The 25,512-nt window shown below is 47.0% G+C and overlaps 1 protein-coding gene across 2 annotated transcripts in view; it reads left to right on the top strand.

The window, feature by feature from the left end:
* The window catches only part of LOC121555328 (attractin-like), a 185,777-nt gene extending 170,478 nt beyond the window's left edge, over positions 1-15,299 (top strand). For both annotated transcript variants that reach the window (XM_045212892.1, XM_045212893.1), the window contains exon 25: positions 15,188-15,299. In XM_045212892.1, the coding sequence (XP_045068827.1) occupies positions 15,188-15,253 (66 nt within the window). In that variant the 3' untranslated portion in view covers positions 15,254-15,299. The remainder of the gene's footprint in view (positions 1-15,187) is intronic.
* Positions 15,300-25,512: the final 10,213 nt, after the last annotated feature.

Below are 25,512 nucleotides of genomic sequence, written 5' to 3' on the forward strand. Positions count from 1 at the left end.
CTCAGCTGGGATGCTGTCGGGTTATCCCCCGTGCTTCAGGATCTCAGCTGGGATGCTGTCGGGTTATCCCCGTGCTTCAGGATCTCAGCTGGGATGCTGTCGGGTTATCCCCGTGCTTCAGGATCTCAGCTGGGATGCTGTCGGGTTATCCCCCGTGCTTCAGGATCTCAGCTGGGATGCTGTCGGGTTATCCCCCGTGCTTCAGGATCTCAGCTGGGATGCTGTCGGGTTATCCCCCGTGCTTCAGGATCTCAGCTGGGATGCTGTCGGGTTATCCCCCGTGCTGGAAGCTGGGATGCTGTCGGGTTATCCCCCGTGCTGGGATGCTGTCGGGTTATCCCCCGTGCTTCAGGATCTCAGCTGGGATGCTGTCGGGTTATCCCCCGTGCTTCAGGATCTCAGCTGGGATGCTGTCGGGTTATCCCCGTGCTTCAGGATCTCAGCTGGGATGCTGTCGGGTTATCCCCCGTGCTTCAGGATCTCAGCTGGGATGCTGTCGGGTTATCCCCGTGCTTCAGGATCTCAGCTGGGATGCTGTCGGGTTATCCCCGTGCTTCAGGATCTCAGCTGGGATGCTGTCGGGTTATCCCCCCGTGCTTCAGGATCTCAGCTGGGATGCTGTCGGGTTATCCCCCGTGCTGGGATGCTGTCGGGTTATCCCCCCGTGCTTCAGGATCTCAGCTGGGATGCTGTCGGGTTATCCCCCGTGCTTCAGGATCTCAGCTGGGATGCTGTCGGGTTATCCCCCGTGCTTCAGGATCTCAGCTGGGATGCTGTCGGGTTATCCCCCGTGCTTCGGGATCTCAGCTGGGATGCTGTCGGGTTATCCCCCGTGCTTCAGGATCTCAGCTGGGATGCTGTCGGGTTATCCCCGTGCTTCAGGATCTCAGCTGGGATGCTGTCGGGTTATCCCCCGTGCTTCAGGATCTCAGCTGGGATGCTGTCGGGTTATCCCCCGTGCTTCAGGATCTCAGCTGGGATGCTGTCGGGTTATCCCCCATGCTGGGATGCTGTCGGGTCCAGCACCTTTGTTATTTTTTAGGCCTTTGATCGCCTGGTGAACCTCAAACTGTGGCAGGGAGTCAAATTCATGAATGGTGGGGATGTCTGGGAGTGTCCCCACAATGAGGTTGGTGTGGTTGAGGAGGTTTCCAAAGTGCTCTGCCCATCTTTCCAAGTCCTTGAAATGTATGTTTCCATGGGCAGGCCCGGGATGGTGGCTTGTTTCTGCTTTGATGGCATCATAGAACCCTTGTGTGTTGTCTGTGAGGCTATGAATCTCATCAGCTTTTGTGACCCACCAGGTGTTCTCCATGGTACGGAGAGCATGCTGGGTCTTTGCTCTGGCCTGGGAGTGGGAGGATCGGAGACTGGGGGAGTCTGAGTTGGACGGCTTTGTGTGCTTGGCATTTGTTCTGCAGTTTCAAGTTTTAATGTCACATGCACAAGTACAGTGAAATGCCTTTAGCTCCAAACCCAGTAATGCAGTAATCAAAAAAGAACAAGGTAGAACAAAAACACACACCAAGAAATAAGAAGAACAGGAGAAAGTAAGAAGCTCTATACCGGGACAGTTCCAGGGTCAGTAGCTATATACAGTTCCAGGGTCAGTAGCTATATACAGTTCCAGGGTCAGTAGCTATATACAGGGACAGTAGCTATATACAGGGACAGTTCCAGGGTCAGTAGCTATATACAGGGACAGTTCCAGGGTCAGTAGCTATATACAGGGTCAGTAGCTATATACAGGGTCAGTAGCTATATACAGTTCCAGGGTCAGTAGCTATATACAGGGTCAGTAGCTATATACAGGGTCAGTTCCAGGGTCAGTAGCTATATACAGGGTCAGTTCCAGGGTCAGTAGCTATATACAGGGACAGTTCCAGGGTCAGTAGCTATATACAGGGTCAGTAGCTATATACAGGGACAGTTCCAGGGTCAGTAGCTATATACAGGGACAGTTTCAGGGTCAGTAGCTATATACAGGGTCAGTTCCAGGGTCAGTAGCTATATACAGGGACAGTTCCAGGGTCAGTAGCTATATACAGGGTCAGTAGCTATATACAGGGTCAGTAGCTATATACAGGGACAGTAGCTATATACAGGGTCAGTAGCTATATACAGGGACAGTTCCAGGGTCAGTAGCTATATACAGGGATAGTTCCAGGGTCAGTAGCTATATACAGGGTCAGTTCCAGGGTCAGTAGCTATATACAGGGTCAGTTCCAGGGTCAGTAGCTATATACAGGGACAGTTCCAGGGTCAGTAGCTATATACAGGGTCAGTAGCTATATACAGGGACAGTTCCAGGGTCAGTAGCTATATACAGGGTCAGTTCCAGGGTCAGTAGCTATATACAGGGACAGTTCCAGGGTCAGTAGCTATATACAGGGTCAGTTCCAGGGTCAGTAGCTATATACAGGGTCAGTTCCAGGGTCAGTAGCTATATACAGGGTCAGTTCCAGGGTCAGTAGCTATATACAGGGTCAGTTCCAGGGTCAGTAGCTATATACAGGGTCAGTTCCAGGGTCAGTAGCTATATACAGGGACAGTTCCAGGGTAAGTAGCTATATACAGGGACAGTTCCAGGGTCAGAAGCTATATACAGGGACAGTTCCAGGGTCAGTAGCTATATACAGGGTCAGTAGCTATATACAGGGTCAGTTCCAGGGTCAGTAGCTATATACAGGGTCAGTTCCAGGGTCAGTAGCTATATACAGGGTCAGTTCCAGGGTCAGTAGCTATATACAGGGTCAGTTCCAGGGTCAGTAGCTATATACAGGGACAGTTCCAGGGTCAGTAGCTATATACAGGGACAGTTCCAAGGTCAGTAGCTATATACAGTTCCAGGGTCAGTAGCTATATACAGGGTCAGTTCCAGGGTCAGTAGCTATATACAGTTCCAGGGTCAGTAGCTATATACAGTTCCAGGGTCAGTAGCTATATACAGGGACAGTAGCTATATACAGGGACAGTTCCAGGGTCAGTAGCTATATACAGGGACAGTTCCAGGGTCAGTAGCTATATACAGGGTCAGTAGCTATATACAGGGTCAGTAGCTATATACAGTTCCAGGGTCAGTAGCTATATACAGGGTCAGTAGCTATATACAGGGTCAGTTCCAGGGTCAGTAGCTATATACAGGGTCAGTTCCAGGGTCAGTAGCTATATACAGGGACAGTTCCAGGGTCAGTAGCTATATACAGGGTCAGTAGCTATATACAGGGACAGTTCCAGGGTCAGTAGCTATATACAGGGACAGTTTCAGGGTCAGTAGCTATATACAGGGTCAGTTCCAGGGTCAGTAGCTATATACAGGGACAGTTCCAGGGTCAGTAGCTATATACAGGGTCAGTAGCTATATACAGGGTCAGTAGCTATATACAGGGTCAGTTCCAGGGTCAGTAGCTATATACAGGGTCAGTAGCTATATACAGGGTCAGTAGCTATATACAGGGTCAGTTCCAGGGTCAGTAGCTATATACAGGGTCAGTAGCTATATACAGGGTCAGTAGCTATATACAGGGACAGTTCCAGGGTCAGTAGCTATATACAGGGTCAGTAGCTATATACAGGGACAGTTCCAGGGTCAGTAGCTATATACAGGGTCAGTTCCAGGGTCAGTAGCTATATACAGGGTCAGTTCCAGGGTCAGTAGCTATATACAGGGTCAGTTCCAGGGTCAGTAGCTATATACAGGGTCAGTTCCAGGGTCAGTAGCTATATACAGGGTCAGTTCTAGGGTCAGTAGCTATATACAGTTCCAGGGTCAGTAGCTATATACAGGGTCAGTTCCAGGGTCAGTAGATATATACAGGGACAGTTCCAGGGTCAGTAGCTATATACAGGGTCAGTAGCTATATACAGGGTCAGTTCCAGGGTCAGTAGCTATATACAGGGTCAGTTCCAGGGTCAGTAGCTATATACAGGGTCAGTTCCAGGGTCAGTAGCTATATACAGGGACAGTTCCAGGGTCAGTAGCTATATACAGGGTCAGTTCCAGGGTCAGTAGCTATATACAGGGTCAGTTCCAGGGTCAGTAGCTATATACAGGGTCAGTTCCAGGGTCAGTAGCTATATACAGGGACAGTTCCAGGGTCAGTAGCTATATACAGGGACAGTTCCAGGGTCAGAAGCTATATACAGGGTCAGTAACTATATACAGGGTCAGTAGCTATATACAGGGTCAGTTCCAGGGTCAGTAGCTATATACAGGGTCAGTAACTATATACAGGGTCAGTTCCAGGGTCAGTAGCTATATACAGGGTCAGTAGCTATATACAGGGTCAGATCCAGGGTCAGTAGCTATATACAGGGTCAGTAACTATATACAGGGTCAGTTCCAGGGTCAGTAGCTATATACAGGGTCAGTAGCTATATACAGGGTCAGTAGCTATATACAGGGTCAGATCCAGGGTCAGTAGCTATATACAGGGTCAGTTCCAGGGTCAGTAGCTATATACAGGGTCAGTAGCTATATACAGGGACAGTAGCTATATACAGGGTCAGTTCCAGGGTCAGTAGCTATATACAGGGACAGTTCCAGGGTCAGTAGCTATATACAGGGTCAGTTCCAGGGTCAGTAGCTATATACAGGGTCAGTAGCTATATACAGGGACAGTTCCAGGGTCAGTAGCTATATACAGGGTCAGTAACTATATACAGGGTCAGTAGCTATATACAGGGTCAGTTCCAGGGTCAGTAGCTATATACAGGGTCAGTAACTATATACAGGGTCAGTTCCAGGGTCAGTAGCTATATACAGGGTCAGTAGCTATATACAGGGTCAGATCCAGGGTCAGTAGCTATATACAGGGTCAGTAACTATATACAGGGTCAGTTCCAGGGTCAGTAGCTATATACAGGGTCAGTAGCTATATACAGGGTCAGTAGCTATATACAGGGTCAGATCCAGGGTCAGTAGCTATATACAGGGTCAGTTCCAGGGTCAGTAGCTATATACAGGGTCAGTAGCTATATACAGGGACAGTTCGAGGGTCAGTAGCTATATACAGGGACAGTTCGAGGGTCAGTAGCTATATACAGGGTCAGTAGCTATATACAGGGTCAGTTCCAGTTCCATATTAACAATGTGCAGGGATACTGGAGTGATGGAGGTAGATATGTATAGGGGTAAGGGGACAGGGATACTGGAGTGATGGAGGTAGATATGTATAGGGGTAAGGGGACAGGGATACTGGAGTGATGGAGGTAGATATGTATAGGGGGTAAGGGGACAGGGATACTGGAGTGATGGAGATAGATATGTATAGGGGTAAGGGTGACAGGGATACTGGAGTGATGGAGGTAGATATGTATAGGGGTAAGGGGACAGGGATACTGGAGTGATGGAGGTAGATATGTATAGGGGTAAGGGGACAGGGATACTGGAGTGATGGAGGTAGATATGTATAGGGGTAAGGGGACAGGGATACTGGAGTGATGGAGGTAGATATGTATAGGGGTAAGGGGACAGGGATACTGGAGTGATGGAGGTAGATATGTATAGGGGTAAGGGGACAGGGATACTGGAGTGATGGAGGTAGATATGTATAGGGGTAAGGGGACAGGGATACTGGAGTGATGGAGGTAGATATGTATAGGGGTAAGGGGACAGGGATACTGGAGTGATGGAGGTAGATATGTATAGGGGTAAGGGGATAGGGATAGTGGAGTGATAGAGGTAGATATGTTTAGGGGTCAGGGGACAGGGATACTGGAGTGATGGAGGTAGATATGTATAGGGGTCAGGGGACAGGGATACTGGAGTGATGGAGGTAGATATGTATAGGGGTAAGGGGACAGGGATACTGGAGTGATGGAGGTAGATATGTATAGGGGTCAGGGGACAGGGATACTGGAGTGATGGAGGTAGATATGTATAGGGGTAAGGGGACAGGGATACTGGAGTGATGGAGGTAGATATGTATAGGGGTAAGGGGACAGGATACTGGAGTGATGGAGGTAGATATGTATAGGGGTAAGGGGACAGGGATACTGGAGTGATGGAGGTAGATATGTATAGGGGGTAAGGGGACAGGGATACTGGAGTGATGGAGGTAGATATGTATAGGGGTAAGGGGACAGGGATACTGGAGTGATGGAGGTAGATATGTATAGGGGTAAGGGGACAGGGATACTGGAGTGATGGAGGTAGATATGTATAGGGGTAAGGGGGACAGGGATACTGGAGTGATGGAGGTAGATATGTATAGGGGGTAAGGGGACAGGGATACTGGAGTGATGGAGGGTAGATATGTATAGGGGTAAGGGGACAGGAATACTGGAGTGATGGAGGTAGATATGTATAGGGGTAAGGGGACAGGGATACTGGAGTGATGGAGGTAGATATGTATAGGGGTAAGGGGACAGGGATACTGGAGTGATGGAGGTGGATATGTATAGGGGTCAGGGGACAGGGATACTGGAGTGATGGAGGTGGATATGTATAGGGGTAGGGACAGGGATACTGGAGTGATGGAGGTAGATATGTATAGGGGTAAGGGGACAGGGATACTGGAGTGATGGAGGTAGATATGTATAGGGTGAAGGGGACAGGGATACTGGAGTGATGGAGGTATATATGTATAGGGGTAAGGGGACAGGGATACTGGAGTGATGGAGGTGGATATGTATAGGGGTAAGGGGACAGGGATACTGGAGTGATGGAGGTAGATATGTCTAGGGGTAAGGGGACAGGGATACTGGAGTGATGGAGGTAGATATGTATAGGGGTAAGGGGACAGGGATACTGGAGTGATGGAGGTAGATATGTATAGGGGTAAGGGACAGGGATACTGGAGTGAGTGGAGGTAGATATGTATAGGAGTGGGGACAGGGATACTGGAGTGATGGAGGTAGATATGTATAGGGGTAAGGGGACAGGGATACTGGAGTGATGGAGGTAGATATGTATAGGGTAAGGGACAGGGATACTGGAGTGATGGAGGTAGATATGTATAGGGGTAAGGGGACAGGGATACTGGAGTGATGGAGGTAGATATGTATAGGGGTAAGGGACAGGGATACTGGAGTGATGGAGGTAGATACAGTGGGGAAAAAGTATTTAGTCAGCCACCATTGTGCAAGTTCTCCCACTTAAAAAGATGAGAGATGCCTGTAATTTTCATCATAGGTACACGTCAACTATGACAGACAAATTGAGGAAAAAAATCCAGAAACCCACATCGTAGGATTTTTAATGAATTTATTTGCAAATTATGGTGGAAAATAAGTATTTGGTCACCTACAAACAAGCAAGATTTCTGGCTCTCACAGACCTGTAACTTCTTCTTTAAGAGGCTCCTCTGTCCTCCACTCGTTACCTGTATTAATGGCACCTGTTTGAACTTGTTATCAGTATAAAATAAACCTGTCCACAACCTCAAACAGTCACACTCCAAACTCCACTATGGCCAAGACCAAAGAGCTGTCAAAGGACACCAGAAACAAAATTGTAGACCTGCACCAGGCTGGGAAGACTGAATCTGCAATAGGTAAGCAGCTTGGTTTGAAGAAATCAACTGTGGGAGCAATTATTAGGAAATGGAAGACATACAAGACCACTGATAATCTCCCTCGATCTGGGGCTCCACGCAAGATCTCACCCCGTGGAGTCAAAATGATCACAAGAACGTGAGCAAAAATCCCAGAACCACACGGGGGACCTAGTGAATGACCTGCAGAGAGCTGGGACCAAAGTAACAAAGCCTACCATCAGTAACACACTACGCCGCCAGGGACTCAAATCCTGCAGTGCAAGACGTGTCCCCCTGCTTAAGCCAGTACATGTCCAGGCCCGTCTGAAGTGCATTTGGATGATCCAGAAGAGGATTGGGAGAATGTCATATGGTCAGATGAAACCAAAATATAACTTTTGGTAAAAAACTCAACTCGTCATTTTTGGAGGACAAAGAATGCTGAGTTGCATCCAAAGAACACCATACCTACTGTGAAGCATGGGGGTGGAAACATCATGCTTTGGGGCTGTTTTTTCTGCAAAGGGACCAGGACGACTGATCCGTGTAAAGGAAAGAGAATGAATGGGGCCATGTATCGTGAGATTTTGAGTGAAAACCTTCTTCCATCAGCAAGGGCATTGAAGATGAAACGTGGCTGAGTCTTTCAGCATGACAATGATCCCAAACACACCGCCCGGGCAACGAAGGAGTGGCTTCGTAAGAAGCATTTCAAGGTCCTGGAGTGGCCTAGCCAGTCTCCAGATCTCAACCCCATAGAAAATCTTTGGAGGGAGTTGAAAGTCCGTGTTGCCCAGCGACAGCCTCAAAACATCACTGCTCTAGAGGAGATCTGCATGGAGGAATGGGCCAAAATACCAGAAACAGTGTGTGAAAACCTTGTGAAGACTTACAGAAAACGTTTGACCTGTGTCATTGCAACAAAGGGTATATAACAAAGTATTGAGAAACTTTTGTTATTGACCAAATACTTATTTTCCACCATCATTTGCCAATAAATTCATTAAAAATCCTACAATGTGATTTTCTGGATTATTTTTTCTCATTTTGTCTGTCATAGTTGACGTGTACCTATGATGAAAATTACAGGCCTCTCTCATCTTTTTAAGTGGGAGAACATGCACAATTGGTGGCTGACTAAATACTTTTTTTCCCCACTGTATGTATAGGGGTCAGGGGACAGGGATACTGGAGTGATAGAGGTAGATATGTATAGGGGTAAGGGGACAGGGATACTGGAGTGATGGAGGTAGATATGTGTAGGGGGTAAGGGGACAGGGATACTGGAGTGATGGAGGTAGATATGTATAGGGGTAAGGGGACAGGGATACTGGAGTGATGGAGGTAGATATGTATAGGGGTCAGGGGACAGGGATACTGGAGTGATGGAGGTAGATATGTATAGGGGTCAGGGGACAGGGATACTGGAGTGATGGAGGTAGATATGTATAGGGGTACAGGGACAGGGATACTGGAGTGATGGAGGTAGATATGTATAGGGGTAAGGGGACAGGGATACTGGAGTGATGGAGGTAGATATGTAAGGTGACTAGGTATCAGCATATATGATAAACAGAGTAGCAGCAGCGTATATGATGATTCTACAGTGTGTGTGTGTGTTCATGTTATGTGTGTGTGTTGGAGTATCAGTGTGCGTGAGTGTGTAGGGTCCTGTGAGCGTGTAGGGCCCTGTGAGCGTGTAGGGTCCTGTGAGCGTGTAGGGTCCTGTGAGTGTGTAGGGTCCTGTGAGTGTGTAGGGTCCTGTGAGTGTGTAGGGTCCTGTGAGCGTGTAGGGTCCTGTGAGCGTGTAGGGCCCTGTGAGCGTGTAGGGCCCTGTGAGCGTGTAGGGGCCCTGTGAGCGTGTAGGGTCCTGTGAGCGTGTAGGGTCCTGGGCTGTGAGCGTGTAGGGTCCTGTGAGCGTGTAGGTCCTGTGAGCGTGTAGGGTCCTGTGGGAGCGTAGGTCCTGTGAGCGTGTAGGGTCCTGTCAGTGTAGGGTCCTGTGAGCAGGGTCCTGTGAGTGTGTAGGGTCCTGTGAGTGTGTAGGGTCCTGTGAGCGTGTAGGGGCCCTGAGCGTGGAGGGCCCTGTGAGCGTGTAGGGCCCCTGGGGTGTGTGTAGGTCCTGTGAGCGTAGGGCCCTGTGAGCGTGTAGGGCCCTGTGAGTGTGTAGGGCCCTGTGAGTGTGTAGGGCCCTGTGAGCGTGTAGGGTCCTGTGAGCGTGTAGGGTCCTGTGAGCGTGTAGGGCCCTGTGAGCGTGTAGGGTCCTGTGAGCGTGTAGGGTCCTGTGAGCGTGTAGGGTCCTGTGAGCGTGTAGGGTCCTGTGAGTGTGTAGGGCCCTGTGAGCGTGTAGGGCCCTGTGAGCGTGTAGGGTCCTGTTAGTGTGTAGGGTCCTGTGAGTGTGTAGGGCCCTGTGAGCGTGTAGGGTCCTGTCAGTGTGTAGGGCCCTGTGAGCGTGTAGGGCCCTGTGAGCGTGTAGGGCCCTGTGAGTGTGTAGGGCCCTGTGAGCGTGTAGGGCCCTGTGAGCGTGTAGGGCCCTGTGAGCGTGTAGGGTCCTGTGAGCGTGTAGGGTCCTGTGGAGCGTGTAGGGTTCCTGTGAGCGGTAGGGGCCCTGTGAGCGTGTAGGGTCCTGTGAGCGTGTAGGGCCCTGTGAGCGTGTAGGGTCCTGTGAGCGTGTAGGGCCCTGTGAGCGTGTAGGGTCCTGTTAGTGTGTAGGGTCCTGTGAGTGTGTAGGGCCCTGTCAGTGTGTAGGGCCCTGTGAGCGTGTAGGGTCCTGTCAGTGTGCATAGAGACAGTATAAAAATAAAATCCAAGGGTCAGCTCAGATAGTCCATGTAGTCAATGCTGTTAGCTATTTACAGTCTTACGGCTTGGGGATAGAAGCTGTTCAGGAGCCTGTTGGTGTCAGACTTGATGCACTGGTACCACTTGCCTTACGGAAGCAGAGAGAACAGTCTATGGCTTGGGTGGCTGGAGTCTTTAACGATTTTCCACCTGATATAGAGGTCCCTGGATGGCAGGGAGCTCGGCCCCAGTGATGTACTGGGCTGTCCGCACCACCCTCTGTAGCGCCATGCGATCCAGGGCGGTGCTGTTGCTGTACCAAGCAGTGATGCAGCCAGTCAATATGCTCTCAATGGTGCAGCTGTATAACTTATTGAGGATTTGAGGGCCCATGCCAAACCTTTTCAACTTCTTGAGGGGGAAGAGACACTGTCGTGCCTTCTCCATGACTGTGCACGTGTGAGTGGACCATTTTAAGTCCTTAGTGATTTGGACACGGAATTAGAAACTCTCGACCCGCTCCACTGCAGCCCCGTCGATGTGGATGTGGGCGTGCTCGCCCCCCCCCCTTTCCTGTAGTCCACCATCAGCTCCCTGGTCTTGCTCACGTTGAGGGAGAGGTTGTTGCTCCGGCGCCACACCGCCAGGTCACTGACCTCCTCCCTGGAGGCCGTCTCATCGTTGAGGGAGAGGTTGTTGTCCTGGCAACACACCGCCAGGTCACTGACCTCCTCCCTGGAGGCCGTCTCATCGTTGAGGGAGAGGTTGTTGTCCTGGCAACACACCGCCAGGTCACTGACCTCCTCCCTGGAGGCCGTCTCATCGTTTAGGGAGAGGATGTTGCTCCGGCACCACACCGCCAGGTCACTGACCTCCTCGCTGGAGGCCGTCTCATCTTCGCTGGTGATCAGGCCTAATACCATCGTGTCGTCAGCTAACTTGAGGATGGTGTTGGAGTCGTGCGTGGCCACGCAGTAGTGGCTGAACAGGGAGTACAGGAGGGGACTGAGCACACATCCCTGTGGGGCCCCCGTGTTGAGGGTCAGGGTGGCGGAGGTGATGTTGCCTACCCTCACCACCGGATGCATTTCGTGAAAATGAAGTAAAGATACACACGAAAATAATCACAAAATAGCAAAGGTGGGTCGGCGCTCGCAAAACATCAGCCGCTCACTAATTCCCGAAAAGGGATTCAGGGATTGAGGTTTTTTCAGCCAAATCCACCCCATGTAGGCAGCTAGCATCTTCCGGAACACTTTTCCTAAAGAAGGTGTAGCCTTGACCAATCTCTGTGAGGGAGTATTCTCCATGAGCTGCGATATTCCTGTTGTGTTTCTTGAGGGCACGCGCACACACACACACCTCTACACACACACACACCTCTACACACACACACCTCTACACACACACACCTCTACACACACACACCTCTACACACACACACCTCTACACACACACACACACACACACACACATGTTACAACTCCTCTATCTCAATAGCCAGCAGTGGTGCATAGTGTTCTATGTGCTGGATGTGTGTTGATGTGGGTAGTTAGTGGTGAATAGGGTCTCTGTGTGTCTCAGCTGAACGGCTGTGTGTGTTTAACCAGACCCTGCTCTCTCTGCTGCCTGGAGGACTCGGTGTTCAGAGTGTATTGGAGGGGGGGGGGGGCACCAGTCTGTCTGTCTGTCTGTCTGTCTGTCTGTCTACAGTATGGAGCTCTACACAGTGATCTGGATATAATATCCTTCCTGTAGCTCCTCTGGGTCTGAGGGGGGGCTCCGTCATTCTGTGCTGTGTTCCACGGCCTGCCCAGCCCCTGCTGTGTTCCACGGCCTGCCCAGCCCCTGCTGTGTTCCACGGCCTGCCCAGCCCCTGCTGTGTTCCACGGCCTGCCCAGCCCCTGCGTGTTCCACAGCCTGCCCAGCCCCTGCTGTGTTCCACGGCCTGCCCAGCCCCTGCTGTGTTCCACGGCCTGCCCAGCCCCTGCTGTGTTTCACGGCCTGCCCAGCCCCTGCTGTGTTCCACGGCCTGCCCAGCCCCTGCTGTGTTCCACGGCCTGCCCAGCCCCTGCTGTGTTCCACGGCCTGCCCAGCCCCTGCTGTGTTCCACGGCCTGCCCAGCCCTGCTGTGTTCCACGGCCTGCCCAGCCCCTGCTGTGTTCCACGGCCTGCCCAGCCCCTGCTGTGTTCCACGGCCTGCCCAGCCCCTGCTGTGTTCCACGGCCTGCCCAGCCCCTGCTGTGTTCCACGGCCTGCCCAGCCCCTGCTGTGTTCCACGGCCTGCCCAGCCCCTGCTGTGTTCCACGGCCTGCCCAGCCTCTGCTGTGTTTCACGGCCTGCCCAGCCCCAGACAACTTTCTGTTCTGTTCCTCTTCTGGAAGTGATTTGGCTGGGGTCCCCCTCTCCTTCCCCTCCCTCTCCCCCTCCTCCTCTTCTTTCAGCTGGGCTCGGCTGCTCCACGTCCTGCCCAGTGTAGTCTCAGTGTTGGGCTGAGCATCCAGCCAGCTGCAACCAGAGGAGAGACATACAGGCTATGCTAGGCTAGGCTAGGCTAGCCACGAGGCCAGAGGAGAGACATACAGGCTAGGCCATGCTACGCTAGCCACAAGGCCAGAGGAGAGACATACAGGCTATGCTAGGCTAGCCACGAGGCCAGAGGATAGACATACAGGCTAGGCTAGGCTAGCCACGAGGCCAGAGGAGAAACATACAGGCTATGCTAGGCTAGGCTAGCCACGAGGCCAGAGGATAGACATACAGGCTATGCTAGGCTAGGCACGAGGCGAGGCTCCACAGCCATCAGCTCCGGTCTTTCTGACCTCTCTCTTCCAAGGAGAGTTAGGGTTAGCTGCTAACTTTTCTCACAAACATATTTTTTGGAGTTTAACGTCTGATGGAGTTGTACCTTCGTCAACGAGGTAATGTTCTCCACTTCTCCCTCTCCCACCCTCTCGCTCCGTCTCTCTCTACCTCCTCTACCTCTCCCACCCTCTCGCTCCGTCTCTCTCTACCTCCTCTCTCGCTCTCTCTCTTTCTCTCTCTGTCTCTCTCTCTCTCTCTCTCTGTCTCTCTCTCTCTCTCTCTCTCTGTCTCTCTCTCTTTCTGTCTCTCTCTCTTTCTGTCTCTCTCTCTTTCTGTCTCTCTCTCTGTCTCTCTCTCTTTCTGTCTCTCTCTCTCTCAGATGTTACTATGGTATACTGAAGTATAATTACAAGCATTCCATAAGTGTCAAAGGCTTTTATTGACAATTACATTCAGTTTATGCAAAGAGTCAATATTTGCAGTGTTGACCCTTCTTTTTCAAGACCTCTGCAATCCGCCCTGGCATGCTGTCAATTAACTTCTGGGCCACATCCTGACTGATGGCAGCCCATTCTTGCATAATCAATGCTTGGAGTTTGTCAGAATTTGTGGGGTTTTGTTTGTCCACCCGCCTCTTGAGGATCGACCACACGTTCTCAATGGGATTAAGGTCTGGGGAGTTTCCATGGACCCAAAATGTCGATGCTTTGTTCCCCGAGCCACTTAGTTATCACTTTTGCCTTATGGCAAGGTGCTCCATCATGCTGGAAAAGGCATTGTTCGTCACCAAACTGTTCTTGGATGGTTGGGAGAAGTTGCTCTCGGAGGATGTGTTGGTACCATTCTTTATTCATGGCTGTGTTCTTAGGCACAATTGTGAGTGAGCCCACTCCATTGGCTGAGAAGCATGAATGGTCTCAGGATGCTTTAATGTTGGCATGACACAGGACTGATGGTAGCGCTCACCTTGTCTTCTCCGGACAAGCTTTTTTCCGGATGCCCCAAACAATCGGAAACGGGATTCATCAGAGAAAATGACTTTCCCAGTCCTCATGCAGTCCAATCCCTGTACCTTTTGCAGAATATCAGTCTGTCCCTGATGTTTTTCCTGGAGAGAAGTGGCTTCTCGCTGCCCTTCTTGACACCAGGCCATCCTCCAAAAGTCTTTGCCTCACTGTGCGTGCAGATGCACTCACACCTGCCTGCTGCCATTCCTGAGCAAGCTCTGCACTGGTGGTACCCCGATCCCACAGCTGAATCAACTTTAGGAGACGGTCCTGGCGCTTGCTGGACTTTCTTGGGCGCCCTGAAGCCCTTCTTCACAACAATTGAACTCTCTCCTTGAAGTTCTTGATGATCCGATAAATGGTTGATTTAGGTGCAATCTTACTAGCAGCAATATCCTTGCCTGTGAAGCCCTTTTTGTGCAAAGCAATGATGACGGCACAACATTTCCTTGCAGGTAACCATGGTTAACAGAGGAAGAACAATGATTTCAAGCACCACCCTCCTTTTAAAGCTTCCAGTCTGTTATTCTAACTCAATCAGCATGACCGAGTGATCTCCAGCCTTGTCCTCGTCCTCGTCAACACTCTCACCTGTGTTAACGAGAGAATCACTGACATGATGGCAGCTGGTCCTTTGTGTTCTTTTCAAGAAGAGGGACTTTGCAATTAATTGCAATTCATCTGATCACTCTTCATAACATTCTGGAGTATATGCAAATTGCCATCATAAAAACTGAGGCAGCAGACTTTGTGAAAATTAATATTTGTGTTATTCTCAAAACCTGTTGACCACGACTGTACAAGGTCTCAGGAACAAACACGCGCGTACAGACACACACACACACACACACACACACACACACACAACAAGTAAGACACACCACACTGAATCAGTCATGCCAATTTATAGCCAGTTTGTCTGTCTCTGACCTGTCTGTCTCTCTCTCCTCAGATTACCTGTCTGTTAACCTGTCTGTTTCTCTCTCCTCAGATTGCCTGTCTGTCTCTGACCTGTCTGTCTCTCTCTCCTCAGATTGCCTTTCTGTCTGTTAACCTGTCTGTCTCTGACCTGTCTGTTAACCTGTCTGTCTGTTAACCTGTCTGTCTCTCTCTCCTCAGATTGCCTTCTCTCAGCACAGTAACTTCATGGATCTGGTACAGTTCTTCGTCACATTCTTCAGGTAAGCTCCTCCTCCTCTCTCTTCCTCCTCTTCCTCTCTCCTCTTCTTCCTCTCTCCTCCTCCTCCTCCTCCTCCTCCTCTCTCCTCTTCCTCCTCTTCCTCTCTACTCTTCCTCCTCCTCCTCCTCCTCCTCCTCCTTGTCTTCCTCCTCCTCTTCCTCTCCTCCTCTCCTCTCTCTCCCCCCTCCTCTCCCTCTCTCTTCTCCTCCCTCCTCCCTCCTCTCTCCTCTTCCTCCTCCTCTCCTCCCTTCCTCCTCCTCTCCTCTTCCTCCCTCCCTCCTCTCTTCTCTTCCTCCTCCTCTCCTCTTCCTCCTCCTCCTCTCTTCTCTTCCTCCTCCTCTCTCCTCTTCCTCTCTCCTCTTCCTCCTCCTCTCTCTTTCTCCCTCCTCTCTCCTCCTCCTCTCTCCTCTTCCTCCCTCCTCATTTTCACTCTAGGTCCTCCCCTTTCGCAGCATCTCTCTCTGTTACCGTTGAACATACACCCCCACCACACTGTGTGTATTCATACGCAAACCGCTTTTACCACTGGGTAGTCTACCTGAGGGAAAACAGGAAATGGGAATGTGTGTGTTTGAGGGGATTGTGTGTGAATGTAATAGTACTGATGTAATGTGTTATAATGTGTTATTGACCAGCACCGTACTAATGTAATGTGTTATTGACCAGCACCGTACTAATGTAATGTGTTATTGACCAGCACCGTACTAATGTAATGTGTTATTGACCAGCACCGTACTAATGTAATGTGTTATTGACCAGCACCGTACGGATGTAATGTGTTATTGACCAGCACCGTATTGATGTAATGTGTTATTGACCAGCACCGTACTAATGTAATGTGTTATTGACCAGCACCGTACTAATGTAATGTGTTATTGACCAGCACCGTACTAATGTAATGTGTTATTGACCAGCACCGTACTAATGTAATGTGTTATTGACCAGCACCGTACTAATGTAATGTGTTATTGACCAGCACCGTACTGATGTAATGTGTTATTGACCAGCACCGTACTAATGTAATGTGTTATTGACCAGCACCGTACTAATGTAATGTGTTATTGACCAGCACCGTACGGATGTAATGTGTTATTGACCAGCACCGTACTAATGTAATGTGTTATTGACCAGCACCGTACTAATGTAATGTGTTATTGACCAGCACCGTACTGATGTAATGTGTTATTGACCAGCCCGTACTAATGTAATGTGTTATTGACCAGCACCGTACTAATGTAATGTGTTATTGACCAGCACCGTACGGATGTAATGTGTTATTGACCAGCACCGTACTAATGTAATGTGTTATTGACCAGCACCGTACTAATGTAATGTGTTATTGACCAGCACCGTACTAATGTAATGTGTTATTGACCAGCACCGTACTGATGTAATGTGTTATTGACCAGCACCGTACTAATGTAATGTGTTATTGACCTGCACCCGTCACGGATGTAATGTGTTATTACCAGCACGTATTGATGTAATGTGTTATTGTCCAGCACCGTACTAATGTAATGTGTTATTGACCAGCACCCTTTTACTAATGTAATGTGTTATTGAACCAACACCGTACTAATGTAATGTGTTATTGACCACGTACTAATGCTAATGTGTTATTGACAGCACCGTGCCGATGTCATATGTTATTGACCAACACCGTACTAATGCAATGTGTTATTGACCAGCTACCGTACCAATGCAATGTGTTATTGACCAGCACCGTATTGATGTAATGTGTTATTGTGCTTCGTACTAATGTAATGTGTTATTTACCACACGTGATGTAATGTGTTATTGGCCAGTACGTACTAATGTAATGTGTTATTGACCAGCACCCGTACTAATGCTAATATGGTATTGCCACACCGTACTATTGTAATGTGTTATTGACCACCACCGTACTAATGTAATTGTTGTTGACCTGTACCGTACTAATGTAATGTGTTATTGACACACCCCGTACTAATGTAATATGTTAGTGCTGCCCGTACTAATGCTAATGTGTTATTGACCACAGTGCGGATGTAATGTGTTATTGACCAGCACCGTACTAATGTAATGTGTTATTGACCGCACCGTACTGATGTAATGTGTTATTGTACCAACACCCGTACTAATGCCAATGTGTTATTGATCACTTTACCCGTACTAATGCTAATGTGTTATTGACCAGCACCGGCGTCTTCACGGATGTAAAGTGCTATTGATCAGCACCGTACTGATGTAATGTGTTAGTTGACCAGCACCGTACGGATGTAATGTGTTGTCGACCCGCACCGTACGGATGTAATGTGTTTTGACCAGCAACCGTACTAATGTAATATGTTATTGACCAGCACCAGTACTAATGTAATGTGTTATTGACCCGCACCGTACGGATGTAATGTGTTATTGACCAGCACCGTATTGATGTAATGTGTTATTGCTACCACACCGTACTAATGTAATGTTTATTGACCACACCCTACCTTATGTAATGTGTTATTGACGCATTACTAATGTAATGTGTTATTGACCAACCCGTACTAATGTAATGTGTTATTGACCAACACGTACTAATGTAATGTGTTATTGACCAGCACTTACTAATGTAATGTGTGATTGACCAGCACGTACTGATGTCAGTGTTATTGACCTGCTACCGTACTAATGTAATGTGTTATTGACCACTTGCTACCGTACTAATGTAATGTGTTATTGTATTGTTAACACGATCGATGTAATGTGTTATTGACCAGCACCGTACTAATGTAATGTGTTATTACCAGCACCGTATTGTATGTATGTGTTATTGGCCAGCACCGTACTAATGTAATGGGTTATTGACCAGCACCGTACTAATGTAATTTGTGTTCTTGACAGCACCGTACTAATCGTAATGTGTTATTACCTACACCGTACTAATGTAATGTGTTATTGTCCAACTACCATACTAATGTAATGTGTTATTGACCAGCACCGTACTGATGTATTGTTATTGACCAGCACCGTACTAATGTAATGTGTTATTGACCAGCACGTACTGATGTAATGTGTTATTGACCAGCACCGTACTAATGTAATGTGTTATTGACCACACGTACGGATGTAATGTGTTATTGACCTTGCAACCGTACTAATGTAATATGTTATTGACCAGCACCAGTATACTGATGTAATGTGTTTAGTGATCCAGCACCGTACTAATGTAATGTGTTATTGATAGTCAGCATCCGTACTAATGTAATGTGTTATTGACCTTTAGCACCGATGCGGATGCAATATGTTATTGATCAGCACCGTACTGATGTAATGTGTTATCGACCAGCACGTGCGGATGTAATGTGTTATTGACCAGCACTGCGGATGTAATGTGTTATTGACCAGACCGTACATATGTTAATTGTTGTTGACCACACCGTACTAATGTAATGTGTTATTACCCAATCCGTGCTGATGTAATGTGTTATTGACAGCACCGTCGGATGTAATGTGTTATTGTTACCACACATTACTAATGTAATGTGTTATTGACCAGCACCGTACTAATGTAATGTGTTATTGACCAGCACCGTGCGCGGATGTAATGTGTTATTGCCACACGTACGATGTAATGTGTTATTGCCACGTACTGATGTAATGTGTTATTGACCAGCAACGTATTGATGCTAATGTGTTATTGACCAGCAGTTGTTTGGTCCCCACAAGAACAGGAGTTCATCCGGTAAGGAAAAAGCCTGGAAAGCGTTTTGGAAGTGATAAAAATATAAGCGTTTTGGGAAAGTCATGAAATTAATTTAATCATTTCTGTTAATGTAATTTATGTAGCACAGATTTTGAAACATTTTGATCAATCAAATTAAAATAAACATATCAGCCAGGATGGGAATGGCGCTTTTAGGTCGGCTGTGTTTGGGAGCATCATCCGGCTGTGTTTGGGAGCATCCCACCACGGTTAGTAGTTTGCATTAGGGTATTTATTGTAGTTTTCATTAGGAAAGTCATTGAATTCTATCTGTCCAAAATCTGTCAATGTTTATGAACCCTGAGGATAGCAAAAACAAGCGGGTGTGTGTGTGTGTGTGTGTGTGTGTGGTGACGCGGCGTTTTTTTACGTGCGCACAAAAATAATGGTTTTATTGATCCAAGATCAGAGCCGAGGAAATAGCAGGGCGCATACTAAACTTTTGATGTTGTTGAGATGTTAGATGGTTGTAAATGCTGTGATTTCTGTGATGTTGAAAAGCAGCATGTAAATATATTCTAAATTATTCACTGACTTTAATGGTAGTTTGAAGTAGAAGGGTCTTTAATGGTAATTTGGGTTAGAAGGGTCTTTGATAGTAGTTTGCATTAGAAGGGTCTTTGATAGTAGTTTGCATTAGAAGGGTATTTAATAGTAGTTTGCATTAGAAGGGTATTTCATAGTAATTTGCATTAGAAGGGTCTTTAATAGTAATTTGCATTAGAAGGGTCTTTAATAGTAGTTTGCATTAGAAGGGTATTTAATAGTAGTCTGCATTAGAAGGGTCTTTAATAGTAGTTTGCATTAGAAGGGTATTTAATAGTAGTTTGCATTAGAAGGGTATTTAATGGTAATTTGCATTAGAAGGGTCTTTAATAGTAATTTGCATTAGAAGGGTATTTAATAGTAGTTTGCATTAGAAGGGTATTTAATAGTAGTCTGCATTAGAAGGTATTTAGTCGTAGTTTGCATTAAGAAGGGTATTTAATAGTAGTTTGCATTAGAAGGGTCTTTAATAGTGGTTGCATTAGAAGGGTCTTTAATAGTAATTTGCATTGGAAGGGTCTTTAATAGTAATTTGCATTAGAAGGGTCTTTAATAGTAATTTTGCATTAGAAGGGTCTTTAATGGTAGTCTGCATTAGAAGGGTCTTTAGTGGTAGTCTAGCATTGGAAGGGTCTTTATGGTAGTCTGCATTAGAAGGGTATTTAATAGTAGTCTGCATTAGAAGGGTCTTTAATAGTAGTTTGCATTAGAAGGGTATTTAATAGTAGTTTGCATTAGAAGGGTCTTTAATAGTAATTTGCATTAGAAGGGTCTTTAATAGTAATTTGCATTAGAAGGGTCTTTAATGGTAGTCTGCATTAGAAGGGTCTTTAATGGTAGTCTGCATTAGAAGGGTCTTTAATAGTAGTTTGCATTAGAAGGGTATTTAATAGTAGTCTGCATTAGAAGGGTCTTTAATAGTAGTTTGCATAAGAAGGGTATTTAATGGTAATTTGCATTAGAAGGGTCTTTAATAGTAATTTGCATTAGAAAGGGTCTTTAGTGGTAGTCTGACATTAAGAAGGGTCTTTAATAGTAGTTTGCATTAGAAGGGTATTTAATTGTAGTTTTCATTAGAAGGGTCTTTAATGGTAGTTTGCATTAGAAGGTTCTTTAATGGTAGTTTGCATTAGAAGGGTCTTTAATAGTAGTTTGCATTAGAAGGGTATTTAATAGTAGTCTGCATTAGAAGGGTCTTTAATAGTAGTTTGCATTAGAAGGGTCTTTAATAGTAGTTTGCATTAGAAGGGTATTTAATGGTAATTTGCATTAGAAGGGTCTTTAATAGTAATTTGCATTAGAAGGGTCTTTAATGGTAGTCTGCATTAGAAGGGTCTTTAATAGTAGTTTACATTAGAAGGGTATTTAATTGTAGTTTTCATTAGAAGGGTCTTTAATGGTAGTCTGCATTAGAAGGGTCTTTAATAGTAGTTTTCATTAGAAGGGTCTTTAATGGTAGTCTGCATTAGAAGGATCTAATAGTAGTCTGCATTAGAAGGGTCTTTAATAGTAGTCTGCATTAGAGGGGTATTTAATAGTAGTCTCTGCATTAGAGGGGTCTTTAATGGTAGTTTGCATTAGAAGGGTCTTTAATAGTAGTTTTGCATTAGAAGGGGTATTTAATAGGGAGTGTACCGATTACGGTTTAGCTGCTCGATCCGGTTGTATCACGATTTTGGTTGTGCGTCGGTTCAAGGGCGATATTGGTTCATTTAGAACGTCGCGATCCGAAAGCGATTCAGTGACTTAAATCGATTCGAGTAGCGCGCTTTAAAATTCAACCAGTGTGGCTGAAATAAATACCTGGATACTGGACAGTGCCGGTGAAGTTTCCTGGATTCCTGTTTCTTGTAAGGACCGCTAGTGGTGGCTTGTAATTTTCTGCTCAGTCGAGCTTCTCCTCTGTGAGTCCTGCCATGCTATGTTTTGTTGTCTTGGCGCCCCTTTGCGCTGCTGCCTTGGCTGCGATGGCGCTCGCGGATAGGCAGACCGAATCGAGTAATGTTTAAAGCCTTTATCATTAAAAGTGCTAAGAAAAAATATCCATATAAAGTCTGGCGTGCTTAAATCCAATGGGTTATTTCCCCAGTATCGATACAATCGATTTATTACATTTTAAAAGCGATGTTAGATCGATATATGTTGTCCAAAAAGGCCAACTATGCAGATCACAGATACGATGTAGTTGGATCATGGGAATATAAATCCGATACATCGATGTAGTAGATGATCGTTACACCCCTAGTATTTAATGGTAGTTTGCATTAAGGGTCTTTAATAGTAGTTTGCATTAGAAGGGTATTTATTGTAGTCTGCATTAGAAGGGTATTTAATAGTAGTTTGCACTAGAAGGGTCTTTAATGGTAGTTTGCATTCGAAGGGTCTTTATTGGTAGTTTGCATTAGAAGGGTATTTAATAGTAGTTTGCATTAGAAGGGTATTTAATAGTAGTTTGCATTAGAAGGGTCTTTGATAGTAGTCTGCATTAGAAGGGTATTTAATAGTAGTTTGCATTAGAAGGGTCTTTGATAGTAGTCTGCATTAGAAGGGTCTTTAATAGTAGTTTGCATTAGAAGGGTATTTAATAGTAGTTTGCATTAGAAGGGTATTTAATAGTAGTTTGCATTAGAAGGGTATTTAATAGTAGTTTGCATTAGAAGGGTATTTAATAGTAGTTTGCATTAGAAGGGTCTTTCGCCACACACTATTTTCAGGGTAATGAGCCTCTATCCTATGCTCCCAGAATGCTCATCTCTGTTGAATGACTGGGGAACACACACACAAGCAAATGCAGAAATTTGAGCATTTGCTAACATGCACAACATGCACACCAAACAAGCACACGTACACACCTCTCTCTCTCTCTCTCTCTCTCTCTCTCTCTCTCTCTCTCTCTCTCTCTCTCTCTCCCCCCCCCTTATGGGGACAGGGGAAGGTGGCACAGTGGCATCTCCTAACCTCCCTGACCTCCTCCCTCCTTACCCCTCTCCTCCTAATCTCCCTGACCTCCTCCCTCCTTACCCCTCTCCTCCTAATCTCCCTGACCTCCTCCCTCCTTACCCCTCTCCTCCTAATCTCCCTGACCTCCTCCCTCCTTACCCCTCTCCTCCCTAATCTCCTGACCTCCTCCCACTCCCTTACCCCCCTCTCCTCCTAACTCTCCCAGACCTCCTCCCTCCTTACCCCCTCCTCCTAATCTCCCTGACTCCTCCCTCCCCCCTTACCCCCTCTCCTCCTAAACCTCCCTGACCTCCCCCCTCCTTACCTGCCTCTCCTCCTAACTCTCCTAACCTCCTCCCTCCTTACCCCTCTCCTCCTAATCTCCCCGACCTCCTCCCTCCTTACCCCTCTCCTCCTAATCTCCCTGACCTCCTCCCTCCTTACCCCTCTCCTCCTAATCTCCCTGACCTCCTCCCTCCTTACCCCTCTCCTCCTAATCTCCCTGACCTCCTCCCTCCTTCACCCCTCTCCTCCTAATCTCCCTGACCTCTCTCCCCTCTACCCTCTCCTCCTAATCTCCTGACCTCCTCCCTCCTGACCCCTCTTCTATCTCCTCCTCTCCTCCTAATCTCCTGACCTCCTCCTCCCCCCTCTACTCTCCTCTCCTCCCTTACCTTCCTCTCTGACCTCCCTCCTTCCCCTACCTCTTTTCTCCTGACCTCACCTCCCTCCCTCACCCCTCTCCTCCTAATCTCCCTGACCTCCTCCCTCTTTACCCTCTCCTCCTTCTCCCACCTCTCTCTTATTAATCTCCCCATCTCCTTCCTCCCTTCCCTATCTCCTAGTGTGGTGACGTTTGTGGTCGTGTTGCCTGCCCTCTCTCTCTGTGGTCACCTCTCTCTCCCGTGTAGTTTTACCCACACTCTGTGGCCTTGCTGCTTGTTGCTGTGTTTCCTGTATGGTACTCTATTAGCAGGCTCTGGGAGAGCTCTGGAACCCTGGGGGAAATGTGTTCAGCACAGATAGACACATTCCATCTAACACACACACACTGTCTCTCTCTCTCTCTCTCTCTCTCTCTCTCTCTCTCTCTCTCTCTCTCTCTCTCTCTCTCTCTCTCTCTCTCTCTCTCTCTCTCTCTCTCTCTCTCTCTCTCTCTCTCTCTCTCTCTCTCTGCCTCTCTCTGTCTCTGCCTCTCTCTGTCTCTGCCTCTCTCTGTCTCTGTCTCTCTTCTCTGTCTCTCTCTGTCTCTCTCTGTCTTCCTGTCTGTGTCTCTCTCTCTCTCTGTCTCTCTCTCTCGGTCTGTCTCTGTCTCTCTCTCTCTCTCTCTCTCTCTCTCTCTCTCTCTCTCTCTCTCTCTCTCTCTCTCTCTCTCTCTCTCTCTCTCTCTCTATTCTCTCTCTCCTTTTCTCTCTCTGTTTTCTCTCTCTCTCTCTCTCTCTCTGTTTCTCTCTCTCTCTCTCTCTCTCTCTCTCTCTCTCTCTCTCTCTCTCTCTCTCTCCCTCTCTCTCTCTCTCTCTGTCTCTCTCTCTCTCTGTGTGTCTCTCTCTGTCTCTCTCTCTCTCTGTCTTTGATCTGTAGGTTCTTGCAGTGCTTGTATGTGTAGGTAGGCTGTTTGGTGCAGAATGTTGCATCTGTGCTCTGTGTGTTGCCTCTACACTGTGTGATCAAGTGATGCTGAGGGATATTTTAGGTTTTGAGCCAGCAATGCATGTTAAAGTGAGTTTTTCCCCTAGTAATTTCTCAGCAGCTAAAGGGGATCCATAATAAATAAAAATACAGTCAATACACTCCATATTATGAAACGAAATGTGGCACACCAGTTGAGAACTCAATTCCCTAAATGGTCAGCAGATGGTGCTGCGATCCACTCGCTAGTTTTCTTGCTGGAAGGATGTATAGAAATGTAGCATTCTCTTAGTAGACATTTAAGAAAATCCACTAAATTGTCAACAGTGACACTCGAATGACCGAGAAAGATTACATATCAGAAGTGCCTTCTGTTTGAATATCTGAGAAAGGTGTTGCTGATGTAATTAAAAACCATATTTTCTCTGCTGTATTTTACAGCAAAGAATGAAGGTAAGCTAACTAAATTAACTAATTACATGGGGGCTAACAGGCTAATATTTCATTTTTATTGAAACAGAAAAAGATAGACTGCATTGGGATTACAGATCATACAGTCTCATTCAAAGTGAGAAATGTCCTCATTGGAAATCTATATGTTCTATGTACCAAGCTGTGATGCAAAACTGACACCTAGCCACTCTCCTCTCCTAGCAACAGTTTTTAGCTAGCTAGCTAGCTAACAGTATATCCAGACATTGAAGCGCAATATATTTTTGTTTTCAACCACGTCTAAGCCATATTCAAAATTGAATTCAAGCAAGATTAACTATTTAACAGGCATGAGCTCAGATCGGCTACAAATGTTCATTTTGTTGAATCTAACCAACTTTTCCACCGTATGTAGCTAGCTAGTTAGCTACGTTATCTAATCAAAAGAATGCTCCTAAATGACATACAATAGCATAATACCAAGACAGTTTCATCAAACGTTAGTAGAAGTTATAGCGATGTCTATTCTTACCTTGATCGTCGGTATTAGCTACTCTCTGGCCATATCTCCAATATTATTTGGAGTCTCATCACAAAATCATACATAGAAGTGTCCAGGCAATGTTGTTCTGAGGCCCGACCCAAAACATGTTAAAAAAAAAAAGTGGGGTCTCAATTTAAAAAAGGTCCTCAGTGGGGTCTCAATTTACGAATAGTAGATGGAATGTCTGTCACTGGCAGTCACTCAATTAGCCATGCCAGCTAACAATTAGCTGGCTAGACTAACTACCAATCTATCTAAACTTGTAGCAATCATGACCAAATACCACCTGGGCACGCGCCCAGGGGCCCTGACCTCCAGGAGGCCTGGTGAATAATCTGTCGATGTGCCATTGAGCAAGGCACTTAATCCTAATTGCTTCTGCATGCCTCTCTGAATAAGAGATACATCCCTCTCAGTCCAATCACCAAAGACAGCTATGGTAAGAG

The sequence above is a fragment of the Coregonus clupeaformis genome, unplaced genomic scaffold (genome assembly GCF_020615455.1).
Source record: "Coregonus clupeaformis isolate EN_2021a unplaced genomic scaffold, ASM2061545v1 scaf0060, whole genome shotgun sequence".
Lineage (NCBI taxonomy): Eukaryota > Metazoa > Chordata > Actinopteri > Salmoniformes > Salmonidae > Coregonus > Coregonus clupeaformis.